Source organism: Tenrec ecaudatus, chromosome 12 (assembly GCF_050624435.1).
Source record: "Tenrec ecaudatus isolate mTenEca1 chromosome 12, mTenEca1.hap1, whole genome shotgun sequence".
In the NCBI taxonomy this organism is placed as follows: Eukaryota; Metazoa; Chordata; class Mammalia; order Afrosoricida; family Tenrecidae; genus Tenrec; species Tenrec ecaudatus.
The window spans coordinates 99,934,447-99,961,249 of record NC_134541.1 but is presented as its reverse complement, the minus strand read 5'-3'; the positions used below and the strand labels follow the sequence as shown (position 1 = coordinate 99,961,249).

The 26,803-nt window shown below is 52.9% G+C and overlaps 1 protein-coding gene across 1 annotated transcript in view; it reads left to right on the top strand.

Moving 5' to 3' along the window:
* SNX29 (sorting nexin 29) overlaps positions 1-12,510 on the top strand; it is a 499,345-nt gene extending 486,835 nt beyond the window's left edge. Inside the window, exon 21 of the mRNA XM_075564274.1 lies at positions 9,233-12,510. Within this exon, the coding sequence (XP_075420389.1) occupies positions 9,233-9,362 (130 nt within the window). The 3' untranslated portion in view covers positions 9,363-12,510. The remainder of the gene's footprint in view (positions 1-9,232) is intronic.
* The last annotated feature ends 14,293 nt before the right edge of the window (positions 12,511-26,803 follow it).

Below are 26,803 nucleotides of genomic sequence, written 5' to 3'. Positions count from 1 at the left end.
GGTCCTGGGGCACAGTAGTTAAACTCCTGGCTGCTGGCCCAAAGGTGGGAGGTTCAAACCCTCCAGCCGCTCCCATGGGAGAAGGATGGGGCCCTCTGCTTGCATGAAGATTGACAGCCTTGACAACCCTCTGGGGACAGGTCAGCACTGTCCTGCAGGCGGTTACGAGTTGGAATCGACTGCATGGCGACAGGCTTGGTTTTGTTTTTATTGAGGGGAGACAGGGAGCCCGGCAGGCTTGGTAGCACTACGTGCTGAACTGCAGTTCACAACCACCAGCCACGCCTCAGGCGAAAGACGGGGCTTTCTGCTCCCATGAGACTCAATCTCACAGGGACAGTTCTCCCGTGTCCTATAGGGTCACTGTGAGTCTGCATGGACTCGATGGCAGTGGGTTTTGAGGGTGATACCTGGGAAGGGATATTGCACTGGATCATGCATCATTGTCCATTGCCACGTTGTTGGTTTTGTTACATGCCTTTGGGTCATTTCCAACTCACGGTGACCCCATGTGACAAAAAGGCTGGCAGAGGGTTGCCTAGGCTGTCAACTTCATGGGCACAGGTCACCAGGTCGTGCTCATGGCACCGCTGGGTGGGTGCACCATCTGAGAACAGGTCACCAGGTCTTGCTCCCATGGCACCGCTGGGTAGATATACCATCTGAGAGCGGATCACCAGGTCTTGATTCCATGTCACTGCAAGGTGTGTGTACATTGTGAGAGCAGAGCACTGGGCGGGTGTACCATCTGAGACCAGATCACTAGGTCTTGATCCCGTGGCACCGCTGGGTGAGTGCACCGTCTGAGAGCAGATCACTGGGTGAGTGTACCATCTGAGAGCAGATCACCAGGTCTTGCTCCCATGGCACCACGGGGTGGGTGTACCACAAGGTACTTGTCACCATGTTGATGCTGTGAGATATAACCCACGCCTTCTGCCATCTAGTCAATTCTGACTCAGGGACCCCACATAGGCTTCTGAGACCATAGATCTTTACGGGAGCAGTCCGCCTCATCTTCCTCCTGAGAAGGGGCTGTGGAGTTTGAGCTGGAGACCTTGTAGTTAGCAATCTAACACCTAACCCGCAGTGCCACCAGGGCCCATGCGCATGCTATATGACAGACACCATGCACTGGTGTGGCATAACCGCCAGGATGTGCAGCTCACACAACAAATGGTGCCCTCTGAGGCTCAGAGGGTGGTTGAGGCTCAGCTGGCTGGCACTGGTCTAGGATGGCCACCACTGGGCTGGCTGGAGCAACTCCTCCAGGACCCAGGGGCCTGACTGGGCATGTGGCCAAGAGCAAGAACAGGCAAAGCCCCCCCCCACACACACACACACAAAGATATTGTTCAGGCTCTGGCTGGGGTTTGCAGGCTAACATCCAATGGCCACAGCGAGTGACTGGCTGAGACCAGAGTCAGACTGAGAGGCCTGCAGACTTCTATGGCAGAGTACAAAAATCCATTTCCTTGGCTGTAAAATCACGTCCAAGAAAGCCCTGATTCCATCTCATAGCAGCCCTGTCATCTAGGTACATAAGAGATGTGGAATGGCCACCTCTCTAGAAGAGCCATGGGACTGCCATGCCAAACTTTGTAAACCCAACTCGAGCTGGAAAGGACAGTTCATCAGTTCCTGTGACTGTAGCGTCCAGCATAGAGCCAGCTTCAGGAATTTCTGGCTCCAGAGGTTCAAGTGTCATTAGCAGGACTCCAATGGCGTCCATCTCCAGCAGGCTCTGGCTGGTGGAAAGATGGCTCCTGGCAGCTACAGTCCTCTAGTAGAGTCAGGCCCTGAAGACCAGATCCCCTTCTCACTAACTACAGCAGAAGTCCACGGGTAGAGTCTTATCTGCCACATATCTCCTGGCAACTCTAGCAAAAGTTCTGGGCCAACCAGAATCTTCCCAAAGGCAGATGACCCAAGGGCAGATTATCTGGATTTGCTAGATCTGGACTGAGGCAGACCTGACTATGGCCACTGTAGAGGTAGGGAAAGGGGACCCTGATAGGAGAGATGGGGGGTGGGCAGACATGAGCTCATGCTATAGGGTCTGCTGTCAGCAAAGCCAACCACCCTGACAGGTTCTTGAGCAAGCAGCTTGTCATCCTGTAGGTCCTGCCTTCCACGCCTGAGCCTGGGATCACGCTTCTGTGGAGGAACCGTCTACTCTCCCAGCTCGTCACGGCTAGTGAAGTGGGAGGTGCCTTACACTCCCTGGCAGGCATCACCTGATTTAGATGCATCTTCAGCCTATCCTTGGCTAGGCCATCTCACTGAGAAACATTGCCTGTGGGATTCATGAGGCTTTGGGTTGGAGTGGGTTTGACTGGGGAGACTTTCTAAGCTCTATGCCGTAGCGTTTTCTCCCTGGCAGTGGTGTAGACACTGGAGGGACTGTCTTCATATTTGGAAGAGATGTCCCTAAGGGAATGCTCTCACCATGCCCCGGCAGAGGGGGGCAGGGAGCAGCCAAGGCCAGCCGGATGGTGGCAGAAAACGTCTGATGCCCATCACTGTTTGACCCAAAGGCAGACTCCAGGTTGATTGGGGGAAATTCTAAGATTATTTCTGTAAGCACTACTTGCCAGAGGAAGCAGCGGGGTTGAAACCTCCCAAAGCTGATTCCAAAAAAATCAGTGAAAAGGTAGGTGAGCTACGTACCCACAACTCAGTGGCAAGTGGCGAGACTGCTGATCGGGTCTGTCCCAGGGCTCAGAGGGCTTCACAGTGGGACAGAGGATGCCTGCTCCACACGTGGAGGGTCCTGCCCCTCCCCCACCGCTCAGGCTCCACCCCTTGTCTAAAAGGCCCCGCTTGCCCAGATAGTTGTTTGACCAAACTTGCTAAATCAGAACATTCTTAAATTTGAAAGGGGATTTTGCTGTAAAAGGGTGGTGGTGGTGGCTATTACATATGTTTTTTCTGCAAATTGTCTGAAACGGACCAGATCTCAAGCCACGGCACATTTCCAGCACTGGTTACCAGCAGGCTGACTCTGTTTCCCCTCTGTCGATACCATGAGCCAATGGCAGGCCCTGGACCCCAGACTGGCCCCGTTCCAGAGCCACAGCACAGCTGCAAAGATGTTGGCGGAGGTTCGGTTGCTGAAACTCAGACCTAGTCGCAGATGGCTGGCACAGGGCTTCCCAAGAGCATAGGGCAGGAGAGGCTAGGACAGACCCCCGCCACCTGACTGCACCCAGAGGGCGACCCGGTGAGCCAGGGGCAGGACTGGGGGGGAGAGCAGTCAAAGGTGGGCTGAGGACCTCTCGTTCTGTGGAGACACTACACTTCTCCCTCCCTTTTCTGGAGACACGATGTCCTCCCAGGGCCCTCGATGGGACGTTTATGTGGGAATTGTATGCCACAGAAGTGTTCTCCCGGGATTCCTCAGCGATCCGTTTGTCAGCATCACATGTTAAAGCAGTTGCTAGTGGTGAAAGCAGGAGCCCTGGTGGCACCATCACGTATATGTTGGACCACTAACCACAAGGTCCGTGGTTCAAACCCAATAGCCACTCTGCTGGAGGAAGACGAGGCTGCCTTTCAGGTAAAGGTGTGCAACCTCAGAGACCCGATGTAGGGTCCTCATGACTCGGCCTTAGCTCAGTCACAGTAGGTGTAGTGGGTTTAGTGACTCGGTAACTCAGTGGGTTTAGTGGCTCAGTAACTCAGTGGGTTTAGTGGTTCAGTCACTCAGTGGGTCTCGTGATTAGGTCACTCCATGGATTTAGTGGTTCAGGTACCCTGTGAGTTTAGTGGTCAGATCACTCTGGATTTAGTGGTTCAATCGCTCAGTGGGGTTAGTCAAAGTCACTCACCCGCTAGCAGAAAGGGTAATGGATTGAACCCACAGCCTCAGGGAGAAAGACATGCAGTCCGCTTCCCCAGAGGCGACAGTTCTGCACTGCCCTGTAAGGCAGCTGTGACTTGGGGTGGATTTGAGGGTGGTGGGTACGGTGTGAGGATGACTCAGCACCCACCACCTTATGCCTGACCTTTAAGGAGGAGCCATCTCCCCACCTTTGCAATGGGGACAAGACAGGTAGGCCTGGTCCAGGGGCACAGAGCTAGGTGTGACACAGCCAAAGTCCCCAGCTGCCACCGTTCATGTGAGCTCTCAGGAGAGCACCAGGACCTTCCGTGGGAAAGGTGATGGGACTTGGAGCAGCCTGAGTCTGGAGGAGGAGGTGTAGGAAGGGGTGTCGAAATCCAGCAAGCGGGCAGGGTCCCAGCAGCAGCTCCCTCGGAGACACGCACACCAGGAGACAGCACCCTGCCCCTGAAAGCGGCCTGCAGCCCTGCTGGGGCTGGTTTTCAGCGCTGCCTTTGTGCATGGGCCCAATCACTTGTCATGTGTGCCCAGCTGTGAGGGGCAGACAGCGGGGGGCATCCCCCTGCCACCACCGGGCTACTGAGGCAGACCCTCGGTAGCCCTACTCCCCAGCCCCCCCGTGGACTCTGGTGCAGTGAGTGGCTTGGGGCCCCTCTGGACCGGGATGACCTCCTTGGGGGTCCCACTTCCCCCGGCGCACACAGCGGGTGGTAGTTACGGCATGCATGACTGCACCATCCCTCACCCTGCTGCTCCTTCGCACAGCACCTGCCTCGCTGGCCTCGTCCTCCGCGCAGAACTCCACCCTGCTAAGACCGAATGTCCCCAGGGAACCTCTCGGGCTCCTGTCAGGCAGGAGATGGGGACCTTGGCCAGCAGAGACTTTTGAAAGGCAGGAGCCTGGCACCGGCTGAGCAGCAGGTTTCCTCCATGATCCAGATGGCCAACAAAGCCTGGCTACCCACCAGCTCGAACCACCACCCTGCCACCTCGAAGCAATGGGCAGGGTAAAGACCACCAGCCCAAGGTGGCCTACCGGGGACTTGAACCTGGAGCCTGATTCGGGTTTTGTAAGTGAAGTTTTACTGGAACACAGCCACACCCACAAGCAAGTAGGGTGAGTGTGCTAGCTCATAGGGAGAAGCCACTTCCTGGACACGCTGGCCCCAAAGACACATGTACTGGCTGCCTGCACTTGTAAAGGACGACCTTGCCGACCTCTGCCCTTCCCTGATCCCAGTAACTCTGGTGGGGATGGGGTGGCTCAGGCAGTAAGTTAGGCAACGGCAGATACACAGGACACTGGTCAAAATCCCGGAACCGGCTCTGCTCCCAGTGGCCCCTGCCTTCCGCCCTCCACTCAGGGGAGGCAAGTGTGTGCAGTGCCTCCTGGCAGCCCCGGTGTAGGTCATGGTCCACAGCCTGCTCCATTGCACACCTGCGTGGCCTCTCCCCACAGTTACCTCCCTCCTGGCTTGTGGCGAGGGCGGGGTCATGTTCCAGGGAGATGCAAGCATGGCAGGAAGGCTTGCAGCCCTTCTGGGGGAGACCTGTCTTTATTTTAAAGTATTTCCTGAGGCCCTTACAGGCGGCACCTGGCTCATTGCTGGAGCCCCAGGGCTCTGGCCTCAGGGAACTCCCAGGTCAATTCCTAGTCTCTCTGGGGGCAGGAGGCCCCGTCCCATGATGCCCAAGGGCACCTGGCTTCTGAAGTTGCATCTTGCTGCCTTGGCACACAGGCAGCCCTTGGCATTGTCATGTTGGAGGGAGCTGGCCAGGGAAGGGTTTCAGTTATTTCTACATGCCACCAGGAACTCCTTGTCACGGGCTTCGGTGGCTGGGCATGACCTTAGAGCACTGTCTGGAAGAGTCAAGAGACTCAGTCACGTTTAGATGACAGAGGGTGGGCTGTGCAGGGGGAGGCCTGAGTGTGACTTTCAGGACCAAAGTTGTGTGACACCATGATGCACAGGACAGGAGCCCCTGGCCACTGTCACTCAGCCACACGTTCATGCACAGCCGTCCTCCCCCGCCACCTGCGCGGGAGGATGGTGGGACATGGGACCAGAGGCGTTTCTCCCCCATCCCGAGTCCACCAGGAAAGAGGTGCAGGCCACCCCCCTAGATTGATGAACCAGTCATTATAAACAGTCGCACAGCACAGGGGAGAGGGCCCTTACGTCTGAATACACAGACCCACTGGGATCCGCGCTGTTGTTTTGACTAGAGAACTAAGAAAACATGATGAGAAAATTACAGAGACGTTTAAGCAGCTACCTTCCCTGCGAGTACATTTATTAAAGGAAATTTTAAATATAAATGATTAAGATTGCTTTCAAAATACATGAAAATAAAGGAATTAAAATGAACCTAAATACTATATGGTGAGATTAGATTAGCCTGCTTCTCCCCAGGGACCCGCGCAGCTGTCTCCACCAGGGCAGGTCCCGAAGGCCACCTACAGACACCAGGCTTTGAGCAGGGGCACCATGAAGAGACAGGCCTCCGTTCTTCTGCTGTCCACCCACCCACCACTCTCCTCCTCTTCCTGCTTCCTCCCACTCCATGTGTCCACCCATCCAACAAGCATTTATTCCGCACTAGAGGTTCTGGTTGCTGCAAATAGTTAAGCGTTCAATTACTCACAATAAGTTTGAACTCACCCAGAGGCACCTCAGAAGAAAGGCCCGGCAATCTGCTTTCAAGAGGGCACACCCTGTGCCCTGGGCATGAGCCAGAATCGACTCACTGGAAGCCTGTCTGATCTTTCGTGGGCTGGACCATCCTAGATCCCATAAGCTCAACCAGACAAGAGGAAAGCCCGGTCTTGGCTTGTCACCATGCTGGTGGCACAGATGACATGAGATGGGCGGCAAGCACTGATAGGTCAGAGGGGTCCATTCTACTGTACTCCGTGTCGCTGTGAGTCAGGGCCACCAGGCAGCGTGCTTCTGCGTGCAGCAGGCCGCTCTGCAAGTGTGGCTGCCTGGAGGCACGGGTCTCACTTCTCTGACAGTCCCCTGTCCCCGCTGTGTCTCCTCTGTGGTAGCTGCCGCATGCAGCCATGGGGGTGTTTACAGCACTGCTTGCTGCCACCCACATGTCTCGGAGAAGCCCTGAGGGGGTACACACTGGACTGTTACTGCGGCTTCAGCCGTTCAAAGCCACCAGCTGCTCTGCGGGAGAGAGACGAGGCAGCTCCCTGAAGTGCCATCTTGGAAACCATGGGGCAGGTCTAACCGCCCTGTCTGGTCACCGGGGGTCGGAATGGACATGAGGGCGGGAGCCTTCTGTGTCCGGGCAGTTAGGCTGAGAGGCACGGGGAGTTTCATTGGTGACTCTCAGAACTCAGGCTCTTTTGCTGGTCCGCCTTAGTGTGGAAGCTCCCCGGAACTTGTGCCGTGGTACGCGGCCTCCTTGCCTCAGACAGGCGTGGGCTGCGTGTGAGGGGCACTGGCCAGGAATTGAACGCAGGCGAGCCTTCTGCCCAGTGAAACTCACCCCAAACCTCCGATTCAAGGTAGCCCAGATGTACGGAGTAGACCCCACCCCGCCTCCTCAGGTGCTGTAAGGATTCCAATAAGGCAGGCGTCCTCAAGCTACGGCCCGCTGAGGACATTTATCTGGCCCGCTCGGTGGATTTTCCCCATTTGTTTTTTACTTCAAAATAAGATAATGTGCAGTGTGCGAGACTGGAGGACCTAGTCTGCTTGTTTTTTCATTACAATGCATACTTTTAAGTGTATAATAACTTTGTAACTGCAAGCACACTTTTATCTAGAGCCCTGGTGGAGTGGCTGGTTATGCGTTGGGCTGCTAACTGCAAGGTCTGCGGTTCAAAACCACCAGGTGCACGGCAGGGAGAAAGAGGGGACTTTCTACTCCCATAGAGTTACAGTTTCAGAAGCACACGGCATTTCTGCCCTGGCCTACAGGGTGGCCCTCGTTGGGCAACGGCCACGGCACTGAGCTCGGGTGGTGTGTCAGTCTGGGTAGACTAGAGAAACAAATCCATGGACGCACATATGTGTATCAGAAAGAGATTTATATACGAGAGCAATTGAACATTGAGAAAACATCCCAGCCTAGTCCAGATCAAGTCCATACATCCAATATTAGCCCATATGTCTGATACCAATCTATAAAGTCCTTTTCAGACTCATGAAACACATTCAATGATGCCGAATGGAGATCACAGGCCAGTGGGTAGAAGTCTTTGGGTGCAGTGGCGTTGTAAGCATCTCAGCGCTAGCAGGGGTCTCTCTGTGGCTTCACCGGCTTCCGAGGTCTGTTTGCGTCCATGTGCCTTGTCTTCTGCAATGTCTCCCAGGGAATAGCAGAGAGAGAGAGAGGTGTCTTCTGCCTCCAAGGAGGAAGTACCAGATTTCCCAGAATTCTTAGAAGGTCATGCCCACACAAGTCTCATTGTCCGTCTCCAGATTGACAGCCTAGACTCCACCCCTGCACTCTTAATCTTTACATTGACACCAGATTAGGTGACCACCACAGGCGAGTTGTTGAGAATCACACTTGCTGTGCGGTGCAGGCCTCGAGGGTCCCCCCCCCCCCGGGCTGCAGCAGGCCTGCTGCTCCCTGCGCCCACCCGCCTCCGTGGGGCATCCCGCCGGTGTCCCCGCAGCACCGCCATCACACATCTCCAGTGAAGGGTTCTGTTCCACAGACCTCACTCTGCCTTCTGAGGAGGAAGAGGCCCTTGGCAGATGGCGTGCACTTCAGTCTCAGACCCACAGCATCATGAGTCTGTCGCGAGCCTGGGAAATGCTTTTTTCGAAGACCCAAGTCAGCAGCAGCTTCGGGAAGCTGGAAAGGGCAGGCGGGGCCTGTAGACGTCTGTCCTTTGAGTCACAACACCCTGCTGTATCCACAAGCACAGGCGTCCAGTGTCCCTTCCATCCTAGGATCCCCAGGGCAGCCAAGCAGGGGCCAGTAAAGAGCAGCTGGGCCAGGGGGACCCCTACCGTCCACCCCTGGCCGCATTTTCTGTTGTAGCCGCTGGGACACCCCCTCTGGGCTGTGGGGGAAGCCCTGTTGCCCTTGACCTGTGTCTGGCCGAGTCTAGACCCTCTTGGTAGGTCAGTCTCGCACCACCACCCTTCCTGTGCCAGGCTGTTACACAGGCGGTCCCCTGGCCATCCGACTCTGAGAAGCCCCTAGGTGTCCTGTCCCTTAGGAACACCCCAAAGAACACGGGACCAAATATCACAGCTGGAACATTCTTACCCCCAAAGCAGGGTCCATACACACAGCTGGGGGTGGGGGTGAGGATTTACCTAGAAACATGGGTCCCCACTCCTCTGGGGTCTCACACCTGACCTGTAGCCCGTGAACCTGGAGCGCTGACATAATCAGATCCTCCCTGTCTTGCAGTGACGTCACGCCTCCCGGAGAACCACTCAACAAGAACAGTCGCCCCAAAGTGGCCTCCCGTTTCCCCAAGCTGTCCCGAGGCCACCCCAGGGAGACACGCAACGTAGAACCCCAGAGTGGCGACCTCTGACCTCAACAGCGCCCCAGACACGGGTCCCATGGACCGCCGGTGACCCTCGAGACCACATCTCCCCGCTGGTCACAAGACACCCCATTAAACTGGCCAGTCTCCGCCGCCCATGGTCCCTGCCCTGAGAGCTGGACAGATCGGGTGTCCCTGCTTGCCACAAGCTGGGGGGTCCGCGAGGGCCGCAGGCGCTCCCGTGGACGTCGGTCCCCCTGTCGGCCTCAGGAAAGACCTGCCCAAGTGGGAGACCAGGCCTAGCCCACAGAAGCGCGTTCTCCCTGCGCGCTCCCCGGGAAACCATTCGTGGGCATCGCTTGGGGCCGGGACAGACAGCAGACAGCGTGGCCAGGACCTCCGTGCCCCCCCACCCCAATCATGGAAATGTCCCCACCAGCTGGCCGCCGCCGAGGGGTGAACAGCCCCGAACACAGTCCGGTAGAGGAAAGGCTGGAAGACCAACTTGTGGACCAGTTTCAGTGCGCAGAGGACAGCCTTGCAGGGAAGCCCCTCGCCCCTGGGAGGGGAGAGGACCCAGGCCACCCGCCGGCCTCGTGTGCACCCTGTGCACCACCCAGCCCAGCGCCAAAGGGTTCCTGCCCCTGCCATGCAGGCTGTGGTCTGTGCTGCCTGGGCTCTGCCCCCTTGAGTGCTTCCCCATCGCCCTGCATCCCGCACCAGGGCCCTTCCGCTGCACCTGCACCCCTCAGTGATCAGGAGACCCACTTGGCTAATGGTTTGTGTCCCACAGCACCTCAGAGCCTTCACTGGGGAACACCCCCCAAAACAGTCCTGCCGTGTGGGGCCACCTGGTTCCCCAAAAAAGGCAGAGAGTCCCCCAGCTAAAGGACTGAGTGCCACCCTCAGCCTGGATCCAAAGACTCACTGCCCCTCAGTGACTCACCTACTCCAAGCCCCCAAGACTTGCAGTGGGAGGCACCTGGCAGAAGGCCCAGAAGAGGCTGGCCTCTGTCTTCTGATGCCCACAGGTGACAGCTGAGAAACTGCCCTCTCCCTCCCCAACATGGGGGCCTGTCTAGATCCTCAAAACTGAACCAGATCGCAGGGTCCCAGGCCTTGTCCTACCACCCCACCCCCACCCCTCATGTCAAGGGCTAAGTTTCTCTTAGGGACTTAGCTCCACCTGCACAGCCCAGAGAACACTCCCCACCCCTCAGCTCCTTCCACGATGGCCTCTTCCAACCAGGCCCTATACTCTGAAAGCAGTCATGTGCAAGGCCTGAAGGTGACCCCAGAAACAGGCTGGCTTCTGAGCCTGGAACTGGAGTGGGACGTTCACCATCTCTGCCTGAGAAGTCCTGCCAGGGTCGCTTGAGTCTCACCTGCGACAGGCGCCCTGCGGGAGGCCAGCTGCCACCACCAAGCAGACCTGTCCTGGGAAATGCTGTGGCCAATCAGTGTTGTGCGCTATTTCATTCAAGCAAGCATTAAATATTTGTTTTTCCAGATTGGCTGCTGTGCAGGTTGCACAACTGTAGCACTGTATCTATATTTTAAAAATCATTTTATTGGAGGCTCGTGCAACTCATCACCATCCATCCATCCATCCATCCATCCATCCATTGTGTGTCAGGCACATTTGAACATTTGTTGCCATCATCATTCTCAAAACATTTGCTTTCGACTTGAGCCCTTGGTATCAGCTCCTCATTTTTCTTCTCCCTCCCTCCTGAACCCTTGATAATTTATAAATTATTATTTTTGTCATATCTTACACTGTCCGACATCTCCCTTTACCCACTTTTCTGTTGTGCATCCCCCAGGGAAGGGGTTATATGTAGATCCTTGTAATCGGTTCCTCCTTTCTCCCCCACCCTTCCTCCACCCTCCCGGTATCGCCAATCTCACCATCTGTCCTGGGTTCCCTGTGTTTCCAGTTCCTACCTGTGCCAGTGTACCTCCTCTGGAAGCCAGATTTGTAAGGTAGAATTGGGATCATGACGGGGCTGGGGGGCGGGGAAGCATTTAAGAACTAGAGGAAAGTTGCTATACTGCACCCTGACTGGCTTGTCTCCTCCCTGTGACCCTTCTGTTAGGACCCCCAGATGCTATATATTTTGATAGCCGGGCACCATCAGCTTTCCTCGGTGATCATATAGGGAAGGAGAACACACAACGATATGGTTTTTTGTTCTTTGATGCCCGATACCTGACTCAAGCCTCGTGATCACACAGGCTAGTGCGCGTCTTCCATGTGGGTTTTTGTAGCACTGTATATTTTAGCTAACATCTCGGTGTCTCAAAGTTCATTTTACGTTTCTCTTACAGCCAGTCTTGATTATGTTTCAAAAGTCAGCTGGGGGATCTGGATCAATGGGAGGGTGGCATTGAAGAGCGCGTGACGTGGATGCACCCTGCCAGCGTTTGTCCACACTCATGAGAAAGCTGCCAGGCAACCCCCGGAATGCCCACTCCTCAGCCACGTGTGAGCAATGCCATGCTGTGAGCCTGTGGGATCCCTGCCTGCTCTTGTCCCTAAACCCTGAGCACCACACTGGTTTCCAGGCCCAGTAGAATCTGCTAGGAGGGAAGACACCCCCCTCACCCTCACCCTCCAGGGCCCAAGGAGCCTGCTGCTCAGCGGGTGCCTAAGTGCTGATCCATCATCACTTGAAAGTCACCTTCCTGGAGCTAATTGGCTGCCTTGGGGGCTGCAGGGACAGGACACGTGGGCAGCTCAGTGCTCAATAACCCACTATTAGGTGGGAGCAGTGCCCTCACCGACCCCGGGAGAGGACGCAGGTGATGCCCATCCAGTCAGGAGCCCCATCACAACATCTCCGGGGAGGAGCTAGCCTGGATTTTAGGATCTAGGGTTTGACCCAGAAAGAGCATCTTTCTCTGCAGTGGTCACATCATGTCTCCTGGAGGACCCTTACCCTGCTTCCCAAGGGAGATGGCCTCTGGGCACAGGGGGCAGTCAATATGTAAATAAGGACCAGATGTATGCAAAACAAACATGCTCTGACTGGTGGTGCCACCCTCCTCTGTTACAGTTTACACAATAAACTTTTTAAACAAATGTGTTTAATTTTCTAAAACCTTGTATTAAAACTTTCTTTTTAAATAAGCTGTGGTCATTTTGTTACACTCTGGTTGAAACACACCACTTGCAATGGCAAAATAAAACCAGATTTATAACAGATTCTGTTTCGAGTCTTGGGTTTGGGTCTTTTTTACAGCTGGGCACTTAAGTGAACTTGTAAGAGGCACCTTGTGAAGTATTCGAGAAAGGTCTCTCACTATTCGACATGAAACCCTTGGGCATCAGTTTATGCTCACAAGGAACCACAGAAGAAAGGTCCTGACAGTCTGCCTCCATAAAGAGCTTGGCCGAGCAAGGCCTGCGAGGCAGTGCAGCTCCGGCACGCGGTTCACCTCCAGGCAGAGGTGGCAAATACACCAGCTTTATTTGAACCAAAAAGTAGCAAATTCCCATTTTGAGTTAAGTATGTTATTCGGCAAACTGGATAAATTGAAGAGTCAACTGCCGTCCAGGAAAACACGTCATTAGGGGTTCCTATTTGTAAATTCATATGTGAAACGTTACTCTTGGGTGGTGGTGCTGTCGGGCTACTAACGGCAAGCTCAGTGGTTCAAACCCACCAGCTGCTCCTACGGAGAAGGAGTCACTCTGCGTCAGCATGGACTTGGTGGCAGTAGGGACAACACACTGGAGCCTGGGTGTAGCTCGTTAAGTGCTTCCGGCCACCTGACAAGTGCAGGAATTGGACCCCAGCAGCTGCTTTGAGGACTGCGGCGGCGGCGGCGTCCGGACCTTGCCCGGAAGGGTCGCTGTGAGTCAGAGCGGACGGTTCAGGCCTTTTGGCCAGGCAAGGGGACAAGACAGGTAAGGCTTCCTCCTCCTGGGGCTCTCCTGGGTGAAGGGCCCAAGTTGGTACAGGTGTGCCCCTGCCCCTGCCTGCCTGCCTGAGGAATAAATGGGAAGAGCAGAGCCAGGAATCAGGACAGCTGGACCAGGCTTCTGAAGCCCGATGCTGCTGACGCCGGGTCAGGACGGTTCTGTGCCGCAGGCTGCCCTGTGTGCAGAGGGGCAGTGAGCAGCCTGTGTGCTTGATGGTGGGAGCATCCCTGCAGATAGGATAGCTACAGAGGTTGTGGACATGGCCTGATAGCCCCTGACCACTGACCCCTTACCATTGAGTCAAGTCCTACTCAGCCACCCATCGGGCAGAACAGAGCAGCCCCCTCCGGTTTCTAAGGCTTCTAGAAAAACGCAGGCTGCCACATCTTCCTCCCTCAGGACAGTGGGTGGGTTCAAACCACTGGCCTTGGGTTAGCAGTCGAATGCTTCACCACTGTGCCTCCAGGGCTCCTCTGACAGGGTGCAAAGCCGTGACTCGTGGAGAACCATGGGACAAGGCCAAAGTGGCATTTAAGCTGCAACTCAAATGGTCCCTGTCATAGCGTCCACCCACCCTGCAGGGTCAGGGCACTTGGTCAATGGCAGTAGTTGGGAACCATCCTGAGATGGCTCTTGCCCCTCGAGTCCTAGGGGTGTCCTGGTCTCAGTGGGGCCACCACAAAGGGGGTGTCCCTGCAGCCCTGAGCCTCGTGCTATGGGGCTGGGGAGCCAAAGGAAAGGCCAAGTCATCCTTCTAGGGCAGTGGGTCCCCACCTTCCTCAGGCCGCGTGCCTCTCATACAGCTCCTCATGTGGTGGTGACCCCCAGCCATAAAGTTATTTTTGTTGCTACTGTTACGAATTAGGCTACCCTTGTGAAAGGGTTGTTCAACCCCAAAGGGGTCATGACCCACAGATTGTTCTAGGGGCTCTGTGGTATGAGGAGGGGCACACGGCACCCCCTCTGTCTCCCCTTCTCTTACAGTGCGCCTGGGGCGCACAGATATTCAACTGCTCCCAAAAGCCTGGCCCGAGGCCGCCACAGGTACCTCAAAGGAGAGGCCTGGCGCTCCTCACATAAGCCAGCCTCCAGAAACCCAGTGGCATGCAGGCTGCGCCAGCACAGGGCAGCCAGTGAAGGTGAAGGGGAGAAATGGGCATGCGCAGATGGTCCTGGCCGCCTGAAGCCAAGAAGCTTGAAAGGCAAGGAACAGGCACAGGGGCCTGGCCATCCTGCCCACACCTGGACTATCCAGCTGCCGGCCCTCCCCACCTGCAGAACCCTGTGTGTGCCAGCCACGTTCCCTTACGCTCAGCCTCTCCTCAGAAAAGCCCCTGGCTTCCTGGCCATCTCCCAAGACCCGGTTCCCCGGCAGCCCTCTCCAGTGGAGGCTGGTGGGCCTTTCCATTTCTTTCTCCAGGGCCCATGATCTCCCCGGTCCCGAGTTCCACTCCCAACCTTAGAAGCACCAATCCCTTTGACACTAAAAGCATCAACCGTAGAACCCTCTAGGCCTCCTCTTAGGCCCCTCCCCTCACGAGGCTCAGCACCGGGCTCACCGACAGCCTAACTTCTCCTGCCCAGGGCCTTTCCTTCAATCCACACGGGCCTCTTCAAGACGAGAGCTTCTCTGCTGCTACTACCAGGTGAGCAGTTCAAAACCACCAGCCGCTCTGTGGGAGAAAGAGGAGGCTTTCTAGTCCCATAAAGAGTGACAGGCTCGGAGACTCACAGGGGTGGTCCTGCCCTGTCCTGCAGGGTCGCCGTGAGCCGGCGTCGACTGGAAGGCCCTGTCTGAGTGTGCTGCTGCGACATCTCTCCAGCGTCCTCAAGACCTTCAGCCTGCGCCGCCCGTGAACCCATCCTCTTCCCACGTGCCTGCTCTCTCCCACAGGGATCCCGTGGCCCATAGGAATCGTCACTCCCACAGCCCCGATGCCCTGCCCCCGGCACTCTCGCTCCACAAAAACCCAGCCCTGGCCTAGCTCTCCACCCGCACTGGAGGAGAGCGTCATGCTAGGTAAAGCGCAGGGTCAACGAAAAGGAGGAAGGCCCAGAGCCCACAGCAGCGGGCCCCTCCCGGGCACCCTGTGAGGACGTGACATTGATCAGGCCGTTAGATGGAAAGAAGTCGCTTCGATAAATGGCACCGAGAAAACAGGATTCCCACACGCAGAAAAACAGAACAGATGCAGGCCTCCACCCTGCGCGAAGACAAAATTCAAGTGAATGAAGGGCACCAATGTGCACCCTCCCACCATCGGATCCTCGGAGAAAAAGCGCGGGCAGCAGTCACAAAGAATCATATCAGAACAAGCACAAGCAGCGAAAAGCAAAATTAATAAGGTCTCGTGGCACTTACATAATCTCTTGTCAACTGCGAAGGGGTGGAGTCTAACCTGTCAACCGGGTCGCAGCTTGATGACCTCATTTGGAGGTGCCATGGAGATAAATAACTCACTGGAGGCCAGAGACACACTCCCTGCGAGACATTCCTGCTGACAAGACAGACACGTGGAGCTCTGCTAGAGCCCTGGAGCTGGAGGAGCCACGGGGAGACACACGCCAGCACTGAGATGCTTCCACTGACACTGGATCCACAAGACTTTCCACCCACTGGCCTGTGGTCTTCCTGCATTTGGTGTCATCGCACATGTTGCGTGAGTCTGAAGAGGAATGTATAGATTGGTATTGGACATATGGGCTAATATCGGACTTACGGACTTGCTCTGGACTGGGCTGGGATGTTTTCTTAATATACAATTGTTCTTTTATATAAAGCTCTTTCTTACACACATATGAGTCTCCCTGGATTTTTTTCCTCTAGCCTGCCCAGAATAACACAGGCCTCATTAAAAAAAACAAAAAACTTTTCTTCACTAAAAGGCCTAAAACAGAAAAGACAAGCTACCAACTGAGAGATTATCTTTGGAAACCATATATTCAGTAAAAATAAAATAACCAAAATACATATAAAACATTGACAACAAAAGACTAGCAACCCAATCACAAATTTGGCACAAGACCTGAATAGCCATTTCACCAAGTGAACATTTGAAAGGCCACCAAGCAGATGAAAAGATGTTCATTAATCATCAGAGATGCAAATCAAAACTACAACGAGATACTGTTTCACACCCCCTAGCATGGCTAAGGTTTTTAAAAGAAAGTTGCACGTGTTGGCGTGGACGTGGAGCATCGGAGCCCTCGTGCACTGCTCAGGGAATCCAAACCGGCGCCACTGCTGTGGAAAACGGTGTGGTGGCTTCTCCAAAAACTAAAGCAGAGGGACCATCTGCCCAGCGGTACCCCCCTCGCCCCCCGCGCCAGGTACGTGCCCACAAGTCTCAAAAGCAGAGACTGCAAGAGCCCAGTGCTCACTCGATGCACTATTCACAGAGGCCAGACGGTGGGAAGGCCCTAAAGGCTCACCAACAAACTAGTGAGTATTGATAGCCCAGCAATAGGATGACCAAACACCAAGCAAACAAACCAGCAGATTCAAACGGATGGATACACAACATCGGTGCATGCATCCAATGGGCTCAGCCAGTAGTCGTGCTGTTGTTGGGGGTCATCGAGTCGTCAGTGGCCTGCCATGCACAACAGAACCAAACGCTGCCCTGCTCCATCCTCACAACCGTTCCTAGGTCTGAACCCATGGCTGCAATCACTGTGTCGCTCCATCTCATCGAGGGCCTCCATCCGTTTGGCTGTCCCTCTACTTACCAAGTGTGATGTCCTTCTCCAGAGACTGGCCTCTCTGACATGTCCAAAGAACATAAGATGAAGTCTTGCCATCCTTGCCCCTCAGGAACACTCTGGCCATATTTTCAAAGTACAGTTGACCATGTGATGTGAACAGAGCAAGCCTGTGGGAGTGGAGGCTTCGCAATCCTCACTTGCTGATGGGACACAACCCACACTGAGAAGAAACAGCAACAAATACTGATGAGTAGCTGGACCTTGCACTGTACGGAGTATGACTAGGAAAGTACGGGGCCATCAAAAGTGAAATCGAGCTCGCAAAGGGCAATCTCCTAGGCCTGAGCAAGTGGAAATGCACTGGGGCATTGGCCAGTTTGAATCGGGAGATCATATGGTTGACTAGGCCGGGAATTACATGCTAAGGAGGCATTGTTTATCAAAATGACATTTCGTGATCTATTTTGAAGTACAATGCTGTCTGTGATAGCATTATATCTATCACCCTTTAACAGAACCCAATCATATTCATATTTTTGCACCAAACACTAAAGCTAGTTATGAAGCCATTTAAAAATGCTACAAACGTTTTCAGTCAGAAATGGGCAATCCAGATGCATTGATAATTATTGGCAATTGAAATGCAAATGTTGGAAACAGGAAAGAACTGTAGTTGGAGAAATGAAGCTGGAAATTGAGGATCGAATTTAGCAAGACTACCAATGATTTTCTCATAGCAAGTACTTTTTTCAACAACACAAAAGGTGATTATATATACACGAACTTCTCCAGATATAATACACAGAAATAAAAATTGAGTACATCAATGGGAAGAGATGATGGAATCAAAACCAGTCTAGGGTTGACTATGAAATAGGCCATCAATTGCCCATATGTAAGTTCAGGTTGAAACTGAAAAAAAGTAAAATAAGTCCACGAGAGCCCAAATACAGCCTTGAGTCTATCTCACCTGAATTTTGAAAACATCTCAAGAACCGTTTGCTGCATTGAACACTAATGACGGAAGAGCTGACGACATCAAAACCATCATGAAGAAAGCAAAGGTCACTAAAAGCCAGGAGAGACAGAAGAGTTCAAAGTGGGCATCAGAAGAGACTCTAGATCTTGCTCTAAATCATAGACTAGCTACAGCAAATGGAAGAAACGATGAAGTCAAAGAGCTGAGTAGAAAAGTTCAAAGGGCAACCTGAGAAGACAAAGCCCAATATTATAATGAAATGTGCAAAGACCTAGAGCTAGAAACCTAACAGGTAGAAAGAACACGCTCAGCAGCCCTGGACCTGAAAGAACTCGAGAAATAATTCAAGCCCCAGGTTGCAACATCGACACTTTCCAAGGGCCAAATACCGACTGTTGGGCGAAGCAGCACAAGGGAAGTGGAAAGGCTACACAGAGCCAGTGTCCCAAAGAAAACCAGTCAAGAGTCCACCTTTTCAGAAGGCAGCATGTGAGCAAGAACCAATGGTGCTGAAGGAAGAAGCTCAAGCTTCATGAAGGCACTGACCAAAAACGGGGCCAGGAATTGACGGAAAACCGATCGAAATGTTTCAGCAAGCCGATGAAGCACTGGAAACACTCGCTCATCTATGCCAGGATCTGGAAGGCAGCTACTTGGCCAACGGACTGGAAGAGATCCATAGTTGCACCCATTCCCAGGAACAGACTACTCAAGGTAAAGAACAGCATCTCTGATATCACATGACATGCCCGTAAAATTGCTGAAGATCAGCCAGCAGCACATTGACAGGGAGCTGGTAGGGTTCAGGCCAGACGGCGTACAGGACATGGAACAAGGGGTGTCATTGTTGATGTCAGATGGATCTTGGTTGAAAGCAGAGAACACTAGAAAGATGTTTGCTTGTGTTTCATTGACGGTGCAAATGCACGTGAATCTGTAGGTTGGAAGGGCATCATTGTGAAGAATGGGAATTCCCAAACACTTCACTGTGCTCACGAAGAACTTGTACACAGATCAAGAGAAGAGTGATTAAACTCAGAAAATGTGTGCCATATGGTTATATCTTCCCACCATACCAATATAATCTGTATGCTGAGGGAATAATTAGAGAAGCCGGATGATATGCAGAAGAATGTGGCATCAGAATTAGAAGAAATCTCGATACATGGTAGAAGTATGAGTGGAGTTTGTAGGATGCTGAGTGAAATGAATCAATCAAAAGGGACAAAGCTGGTCTGATCTCATTGATAGAAAAGGGCAAATACTTAGTGAACCAGGTTTACTCGTGGTTTCCAGAGGTGGAGGAGAGAAGGGTCAGCAGTGGTGGAAATTATCGAATGCATTAGGGTAGAGTTGTGCAGCCAGTTGCTATCATTTGCGGCAATAAATGGCACACTTAAAACAAGTCGAATTGGCTGAAGTTGTGTGATATGCACATAAATCAAACCAAACTCCAAAATAAACTGCCGCTGAGTTTAGGCCACCTCACAACGACCCTAAGCAGCAGGGTAGAACTGCCCGTGGGTTTCCGAGACTAACTGTGGAGGGGAAGAGATGGCCTGCTTTCTCCCGAGGGCCAGCGGATGGTTTCAAACTGCCGACCTTGCAGTTAGCAGCCCACTGTGTAGCCGCTATGCCACAGGGCTCCTGTGTATTATACAATGAATCCTGCCCCTCCCTGCCTCCCCCCCAAAAAAGAGTCTCAGCCGAAGCTGCTTCTATATAACCAAAGGCCCCTGGGATCTGGTTCCTTGATTTAGAGCAGGGTGGGCACGGGCTGTTCACGGCCTGAGGAAGCATCAGTGTCGGCTAACATCACACACCTCGGCGAAGAGGACAGTCCCAGCCATCTCAATTGGGTGGGTTAGTCAAATGTGTGACCAGTGTGGCCTGCAAATAATGTTACACAGATCCAAATGTAAAAAGCAAAACCAAAAACCCCGCCCTGGTTTAGAGGTTGGGGTCATGGTTGCATGGGCCATCTCAGTCCATTGCTGACGTGCTTGGGATTTGCATTCTGCCTCTTCGTTTGCTGCATAATACCTAGGGTCTCAAAGGCACGCATTTGGCCATCCATCCAAGGCACGATTGGTCTCCTTTCACCCGTATCAACAGAAACAGGAATGTTTGGCTACTTCCCCATGAATAACTGCTTCCTTTGCATTGAGAACAGGAGAACGAGATGGTACTGACCCCCGTTATTGAACATTATGAGATGCCAATAAAGGATCCTGATCAGTCAAGATGGAGACAATACAGAACAGAGTGGAAACTACTCCTGACTCCAGACTTTCTGAAGCCATGACGGTGGAACGAGCTCTTGAAACTACTGCCCGAAATATTTTTTAAATCATTGTATTGGGGCTCATACAACTCTTATCAGAATCCATCCATACATCAATTGTGTAAAGCACACTTATACATTTGTTGCCTTCATCATTCTCAAAATTCACTTTCCGCCTGCCTGGGTTCCTAGAATCAGCCCATTTTCCTTTTTTCTCTCCCCCTCCCTCCCTGCTCCCCCCTCCCTCATGAACCCTTAATAACTTATAAATTATTATTTTATCTTATCTTACACTGCCCGGCGTCTCCCTTCACCCACTTTTCTGTTGTCCATCCCCAGAGAGGAGGTTATATGTTCCCCCTTTCTACGCCCCCCTTCCCTCCCAGTATCGCCACTCTCACCATTGGTCCTGAGGGGTTCATCTGTCCTAGATTCCCTGTGTTTCCAGATCCTATCTGTACCTCTGTGCATCCTCTGGTCTAACCAGGTTTGCAAGGTAAAATTGGGATCATGATAGTTGGGAGGAAGAAGCGTTTAAGAACTAGAGGAAGGTTGTGAGTTTCATTGTTGCTACACTGAACCCTGAGTGACTCATCTCCTCCCCACTACCCCTCTGCAAGGGATGTCCAGCTGTCTACAGATGGCAAACAAGCAGCTATCTAGCTCGGAAGCAACAAAGTCCACAGAGAAGAAGCACACAAGCCTAAGTGAACACGAGGTGTTGAAGGGATCAGGTAGCAGACACCAAAGAACAAAAACCATCATTGTGTGATCACCTTCCCCACATAAACGTTGAAAACGAATGTATGCTTAAGTGTGGTGCAGAAGGCTGATGGTGCCCGGCTATCAAAAGATATAGCATCTGGGGTCTTAAAGGCTTGAAAGTAAACAAGCCCAGAAGCAACAAAGCCCACATGGAAGCAGCACACCAACATATGTGATCATGAAGGGCCGAGGGGATCAGGTTTCAAGCACCAAAGGCGGTGGGGGTGGGGTGGGATTCATATCATCGTGAATGAGGGGAGTGCGTGATGGGGACCCAATGCCCATCTGTAGACAACTGGACAGCCCTGGAATAATATTTAATGGTTAAACTAAACCGATCTCTGGAAAGTCTTCTTTAAACCAAATATAGGACATGGAACAAGGGATTGATTTCATTACTAGAAATGGATTTTGGCTGAAAGCAAAGAATTCCAGGGAGATGTTTGCCTGTGTTTGACTGACATGCGAAGGCATTCGACGTTGTGACTCATAACAAACTCAGTGACATGAGAAGAAGGAGGACCTTTCACTGTGCTCATGGAGGACCCGAGACACTCCAAGACAAACAGAACCAGGAGATCCTGCCTGGTTTGAACCCAGAAACATGGGACTCACGGTTGCTGCGTCTGCACACTGAGCAAGGATCTAGGAGCTACCCTGTCTGGAGAAGAAGGTGGCCTAGGAATGGGGAAGGCTCGTGGACAACATATGTATCTCCAGAGGAGACAGCAGGGTGAGAAGACACAGCCCTGCTGTGGCCCTTTCCTGATCGCAATCTGCATCTCCCTTGTTCTGTTACACAAAGATTTACAATATCTATGCCACAGGGGTGGGGATGGGGTGAGGGGGGTGAGCTCCAGGGAGCTGGTCTGTGAAGCAGCACCCCCACACACACACCAGGAGGGCCTGGCCACTCTGTCTCTCAGATCCACCCTCCCAGCCTGACACCTGTACAGAACCACAGACAAACTGCCCACAGAACAGACTGTCCCGCTCAATGCCTGGCTGTGGGGATTATAAAGAGACTTTCCCCAGCATTGTCTCTCCCAAAGACATGCCAAACAGTAGAGGCTGTGCGGGCTCAGCATATGGGGGGAGGTCAGCATATGGGGGCAATCAGTTGCCAGACTCCTGTGGGGTCCCATCACAGGTAGGGCTGGCTCCCTGCTGTTAAGTACAATGGGCTACTACTTAAAGTCTTGCAGCCATCAGTCTGGTCCCTGTAGGTGGGGTTTACACCCTGCTGATAGTGGTTTTTATGGAGATCCACAGAACAGGTCAAACCTGCCCAGTGACATCCAAAATTAGGCTGCCATTCTAATCTAGGATCAGCCCATCTTGTCACATGTATACCCTTAATCCCTCCTCTTCTTATTGCGTGAATGTCCCTAGATTGTCCCCCTCTCATTGCTGTATAGCCGATAGATAGTGCAACCCCTTCCTGTGACGTATGTCTTTACCTGTAATTAGGGGGTTTGCATGCCCTCCCAAAGGTATGTAGGCCCGGGTTAGCAATAGAGAGTTCTCTCAGGCTTCCCTCTTGGCCTCTTGCTGGTTTCCCCCTCTCCTCTCCTGTCCTCATTCCCTGTTCCCACCCCCCTCTCTCAACGTGGACCACCAAGCAGGGCTGAGGTGAGTATGCTACCTACCGTGAAATGTGTCTGACTCCATTACTTCAATCTCTTTTATCTCTCATGCGCTCTATGACTTTACTAGAATCTTTATATATCTCAATCGTATAATTACACCTAACAAACCCATGATTAGCTGTGGGGGGCTGGCATTTCCCCCACAACTGGCAGTTGCCAAGGACAGCTGTGAGGTAGGGAAGGGCCTGGCTTCAGGTCCCAGCATGGCCACCACCCAGCTGTGGGGCCCTGGCAAGCCTCTTCACCTCCCTAGGCCACAGAGTCTTCATCTACAATGAGGCTGGCACATGCCTTCCGCGGGTGCCTGATGCCCAGAGAGCCTGTTTCCCAGACACCAGCACTGCCTTCTCCTTTCTGCTCTGAGCCAGCACTGCAAGGCGAGCCAGAGCCCAGAGCAGCTTTGGTCCAGGAGGCCTCCGCTTACCTGAAAGCTGGAAATCACCCACCTGCCAGGACTTCTGGGAGAGCCATTACCAAGGTGTGGGCATCCAGCAGTGCCTCCCCACCCTGGGAGCCAGGCAGCCCCAGGAAGCACCCGTCAGGGCAGGCTAGGACCCAGGGACCTAGGCACGACCTGAGATGGGATTCTCCTCTTTATTGAGTCTCTGCTGAGAGCTAGAGGGTAGTGGTGGGCGCCTCACCCTCCATGCCCAAGACCGGGTTCAACTCCCCTCCTTTGCACCTCATGCGCAGCCAATCACCTGTGTGCCAGTGGAAGCTATGGACGAAGAAGACCAATCTCCTTCTGGACATCAGTCAATGAGAGCCCTACGGATGGCATTGGTCTCAGCCCCAGTCACCCTGGGGAGGTGTGGGCTCCGCAGCCCTGGGTCACGCAGCTGGGCCCTGGGACAAATGCCAGCTGGGCACCTTCTCCTGCTTGCACATCCCTCTCGGGGTGCCGTGCTTGTCACTCGGCCAGTGCTGCGAAATGCCTTGGGTCACCCCCCACTCGGTCACTGAGCCTGTGGCGCAGAGGGGCCAGTCCCCTGTCCCAGGGACATCTAGGCTGCCCTGTCAGAACAAGAAGTGAGGCCAGCTCCTCGCCCACGGGTGCCATGCCAGTCAGCCACTGAGTTGGGGTCATTGTCACTACCTTCCTGCCTTCCACCTGCCACCCTCAGCTGCTTCACATGGGCACTGCTGACCCCGCCCACCCCGGCCCTCCACACACCTCATCTGGTGGACTCGTTACCATGCAGATGACCAGGCCCCACCTGCTTCCCACCCTGCAGGGCCAGAGGAGGCCTCGGAATCACAGAAGAGGTCAGCAGTGTCCCCGGCAGGCACCCTGGCTGGCAGCCCCTGAGGCCCTCACGCATGCCTCTGCACCACCGGTCAGGCAGTCACCATGGCCATCCCCACCAAACAAGGAGCAAGCCAGGCCACGAGACCACCCAGCCATTGCTGTCCTGTGGTCCCTGAGATGGCCCCGAGATGGTCCTGTATGTGGTCTCCATAGGGTTTCCAGTGGCTGGCTTTTCGGAAGGTCACCAGGCTTTTCTTCCGAGGTGCCTCCAGGAAGATGCTCATCTCCAACCTTTCGGTGAGCAGCCCATTGCATGAGCATTGCACTAAGGAGTCTGAAGTGTAGCCCAGGGGTTAAGTCACAGGCTCTAAGACTCTGTATCCGGGACCCACAGGGCAAGACCTCATGGGGAAGGGGGTCCTGGCTCTTCTCCAACAACAAGCATCCCAGGCAGGGATAAAGGCCTTTAGGTTTCCATCCCTTTTTTGTGGGCCCTTTAAGGCCTCGGGCAAGCTGGTTGAAAGACTCTGGGGCCTTTTGGGAGGAAGGAACTTCCCAGTGAGTTTGAGTCTGAGCTGCTCCAGCTCCACTGATGAGAGCCCTCTGCATGGGGCGGGGGGCGGGGGGAGTTACATAATCTGGTGTCAACTTGAGACGATTAAGCTGCGCTGATGCCAACACTCGGATGCTTCCAGCATGAATGGATCCACAAGACTTTCCACCCACTGTCCTGTGACCGTCCTGGACTCAGCGCCATTGCATGTGTTGTGTGAGTTTGAAGAGGAATTTATAGACTGGTATCAGACATATGGACTTGATCTGGACAGGGCTGGGGTGTTTTACTCTTTGATATAAAGTTCTCTATTATACACATTTGAATGTCTATGGTTTTGTTTCTCTAGTCTACCCGGACTAACACATTATGGTACCTTGGGAGTGGAGGACCAGAGAAACAAATCATGAAGACGGAGAGTGGATGCTTGTTTGACCTCTGCCTCAGGGTAGTGTTTCTTCTTTGGCTAGCCAGAAGTAAAAAATGTCCATGCAGGTTACTGGGTTGTCTTCTGGAAAGAATATGGCAAGTTAAAGTTTGATTATTTTGTTTGGTTTTTGTCGTTTGTTATTCCTCTTTGAAATGGTGAAAATGAATGTGATTAATGTATATTTTGAGCTCAGGGGGCGAAATTGCTGTTTGAATTTCCCAGAGACCTGCTGCTTAGTGAAAACAGCTAACAGACAGTCAAAATGACTGACAGAATGCCTGGCCCCATACTTCCATATCAAATGAATAGTTTAGATAAAGATTAAGATAAGATGGATAAGGATTGAATATTGACTGTTTTAACAATTAAGTTCAGGATCTGGTTGTACTAAGTTTATACTGATTTCTTCTGCTTATTATTGTTGACATAATGATTGATAAAAATGATTACTGGGAAGTATGAAAATAGAGAGTTTGTAAGCCTTGTCTTCTGCCATTAAATTTGGATTTAACTGGTTAGGACACTCCTGCAAAGAAGGTTCTACAAGGATAAGCCCCACCCAGTGTCTTGAGTGTTCAGGACATTTGAAGGTGAACTGACTTGCCTAGGAGGCTGTTGACAGATTGGAGAGAGAAAAAAGGTAACTATTTGGATTTGTGAATTTTGAACAAGTGGTTTGTGCTTGAGGCTGGAAAATTTTGGAGCCATGAAGAAACTCTCCTCTCTAGGACTGAACATTAAAGGTAGCCTGTGGCAGCCTGAAATGCTTGCCAGGTGACCACCTGAATCCACTCGTTGAGTGGGAGTGAGAGAAAAGCAGCAACAGAGAGGCTACTGACACCCATGGCCCTGGTTCACAGGGACTAGAGGAGAAGATGAAAACTGGCTGACTGGTCTGAAGTTCATGACCTAGCCCTAGGGGGCTAGGGTTGTTGATAATTTGTGACAGGCCCATGGTTTAAAGGTGAGGTGACCAGTGGGCACCTTGGTGAGGGCAAGCGAGGCAGCCCACACTGAGTTGACCAGAACCTGACCAGAGGAAGATAAGCTATTTGAGCCTGTGACCTGGAGCTCGCTTTATGGGTGGTCTATCCTGATTTGACTTTGCTTATGGATGCAATCTTCACAGGTTCAACCTGGAATGAAGATTTTTCACATCAAAGAGCATGGCTCTCCTCAGAGCACCTGGTTGATGTTAGTGGGCAGTATAGACATTGGGTAACCCAAAATTGAGCAGATAAGGGCATGAAGTGACTGGCTTTCAACCTCTCATAAGTGGGGGAATGTGTGCAGAGGATTGTGGTGTAGGTGTTCACATGAATATAGGGTATTTCTGTTTTGTTCACTTATGGAGTGTTATGTTTAAATGAGGGCGGCACCTGTTGAGTTGTGTGCATTTTAGTTGTATCCCGTTAGGTACAGATATGATTTCATTACTGTCTGACTGAAAAGTATCTATGTTAAAGAGCTGTGTGAAAGTGTCAAGTTGACAAGGGGTGGTCTGTGGTCGCTGCATAATCTGGTGTCAACTTGAGATTTTCTCTCGTCTACCGGGACTAACACGGGGGTCAGCAAGCAGCCGGATCAAAGGGCTTCGAGCCCAAGCTCCTCGGCGACTGGTCTCCCAAGGTTGTCACTCATGGGGGTGGAGGGAGGAGTGTCATGGCTGGACTTGTCGTCTTCAAAAGTTAGGCTGTGCAATGGAGATCCCCGCATAGAGGGGTTTAGGAGAGGAGATGGGTTAATTAGGGTGCGAGGTAGTACCGATGAAGAACACAGCTTTCCCCCAGATCCTGGATGCTTCCTCCCCCCAACTACCATGATCCGAATTCTACCTTGCAGGGCTGGATAGGGCAGAGGCTGTACACTGGTGCATATGGGAGCTGGAGGCACAGGGAATCCAGGGTGGATGATACCTTCAGGACCAAGGGTGTGAGGGGTGATGCT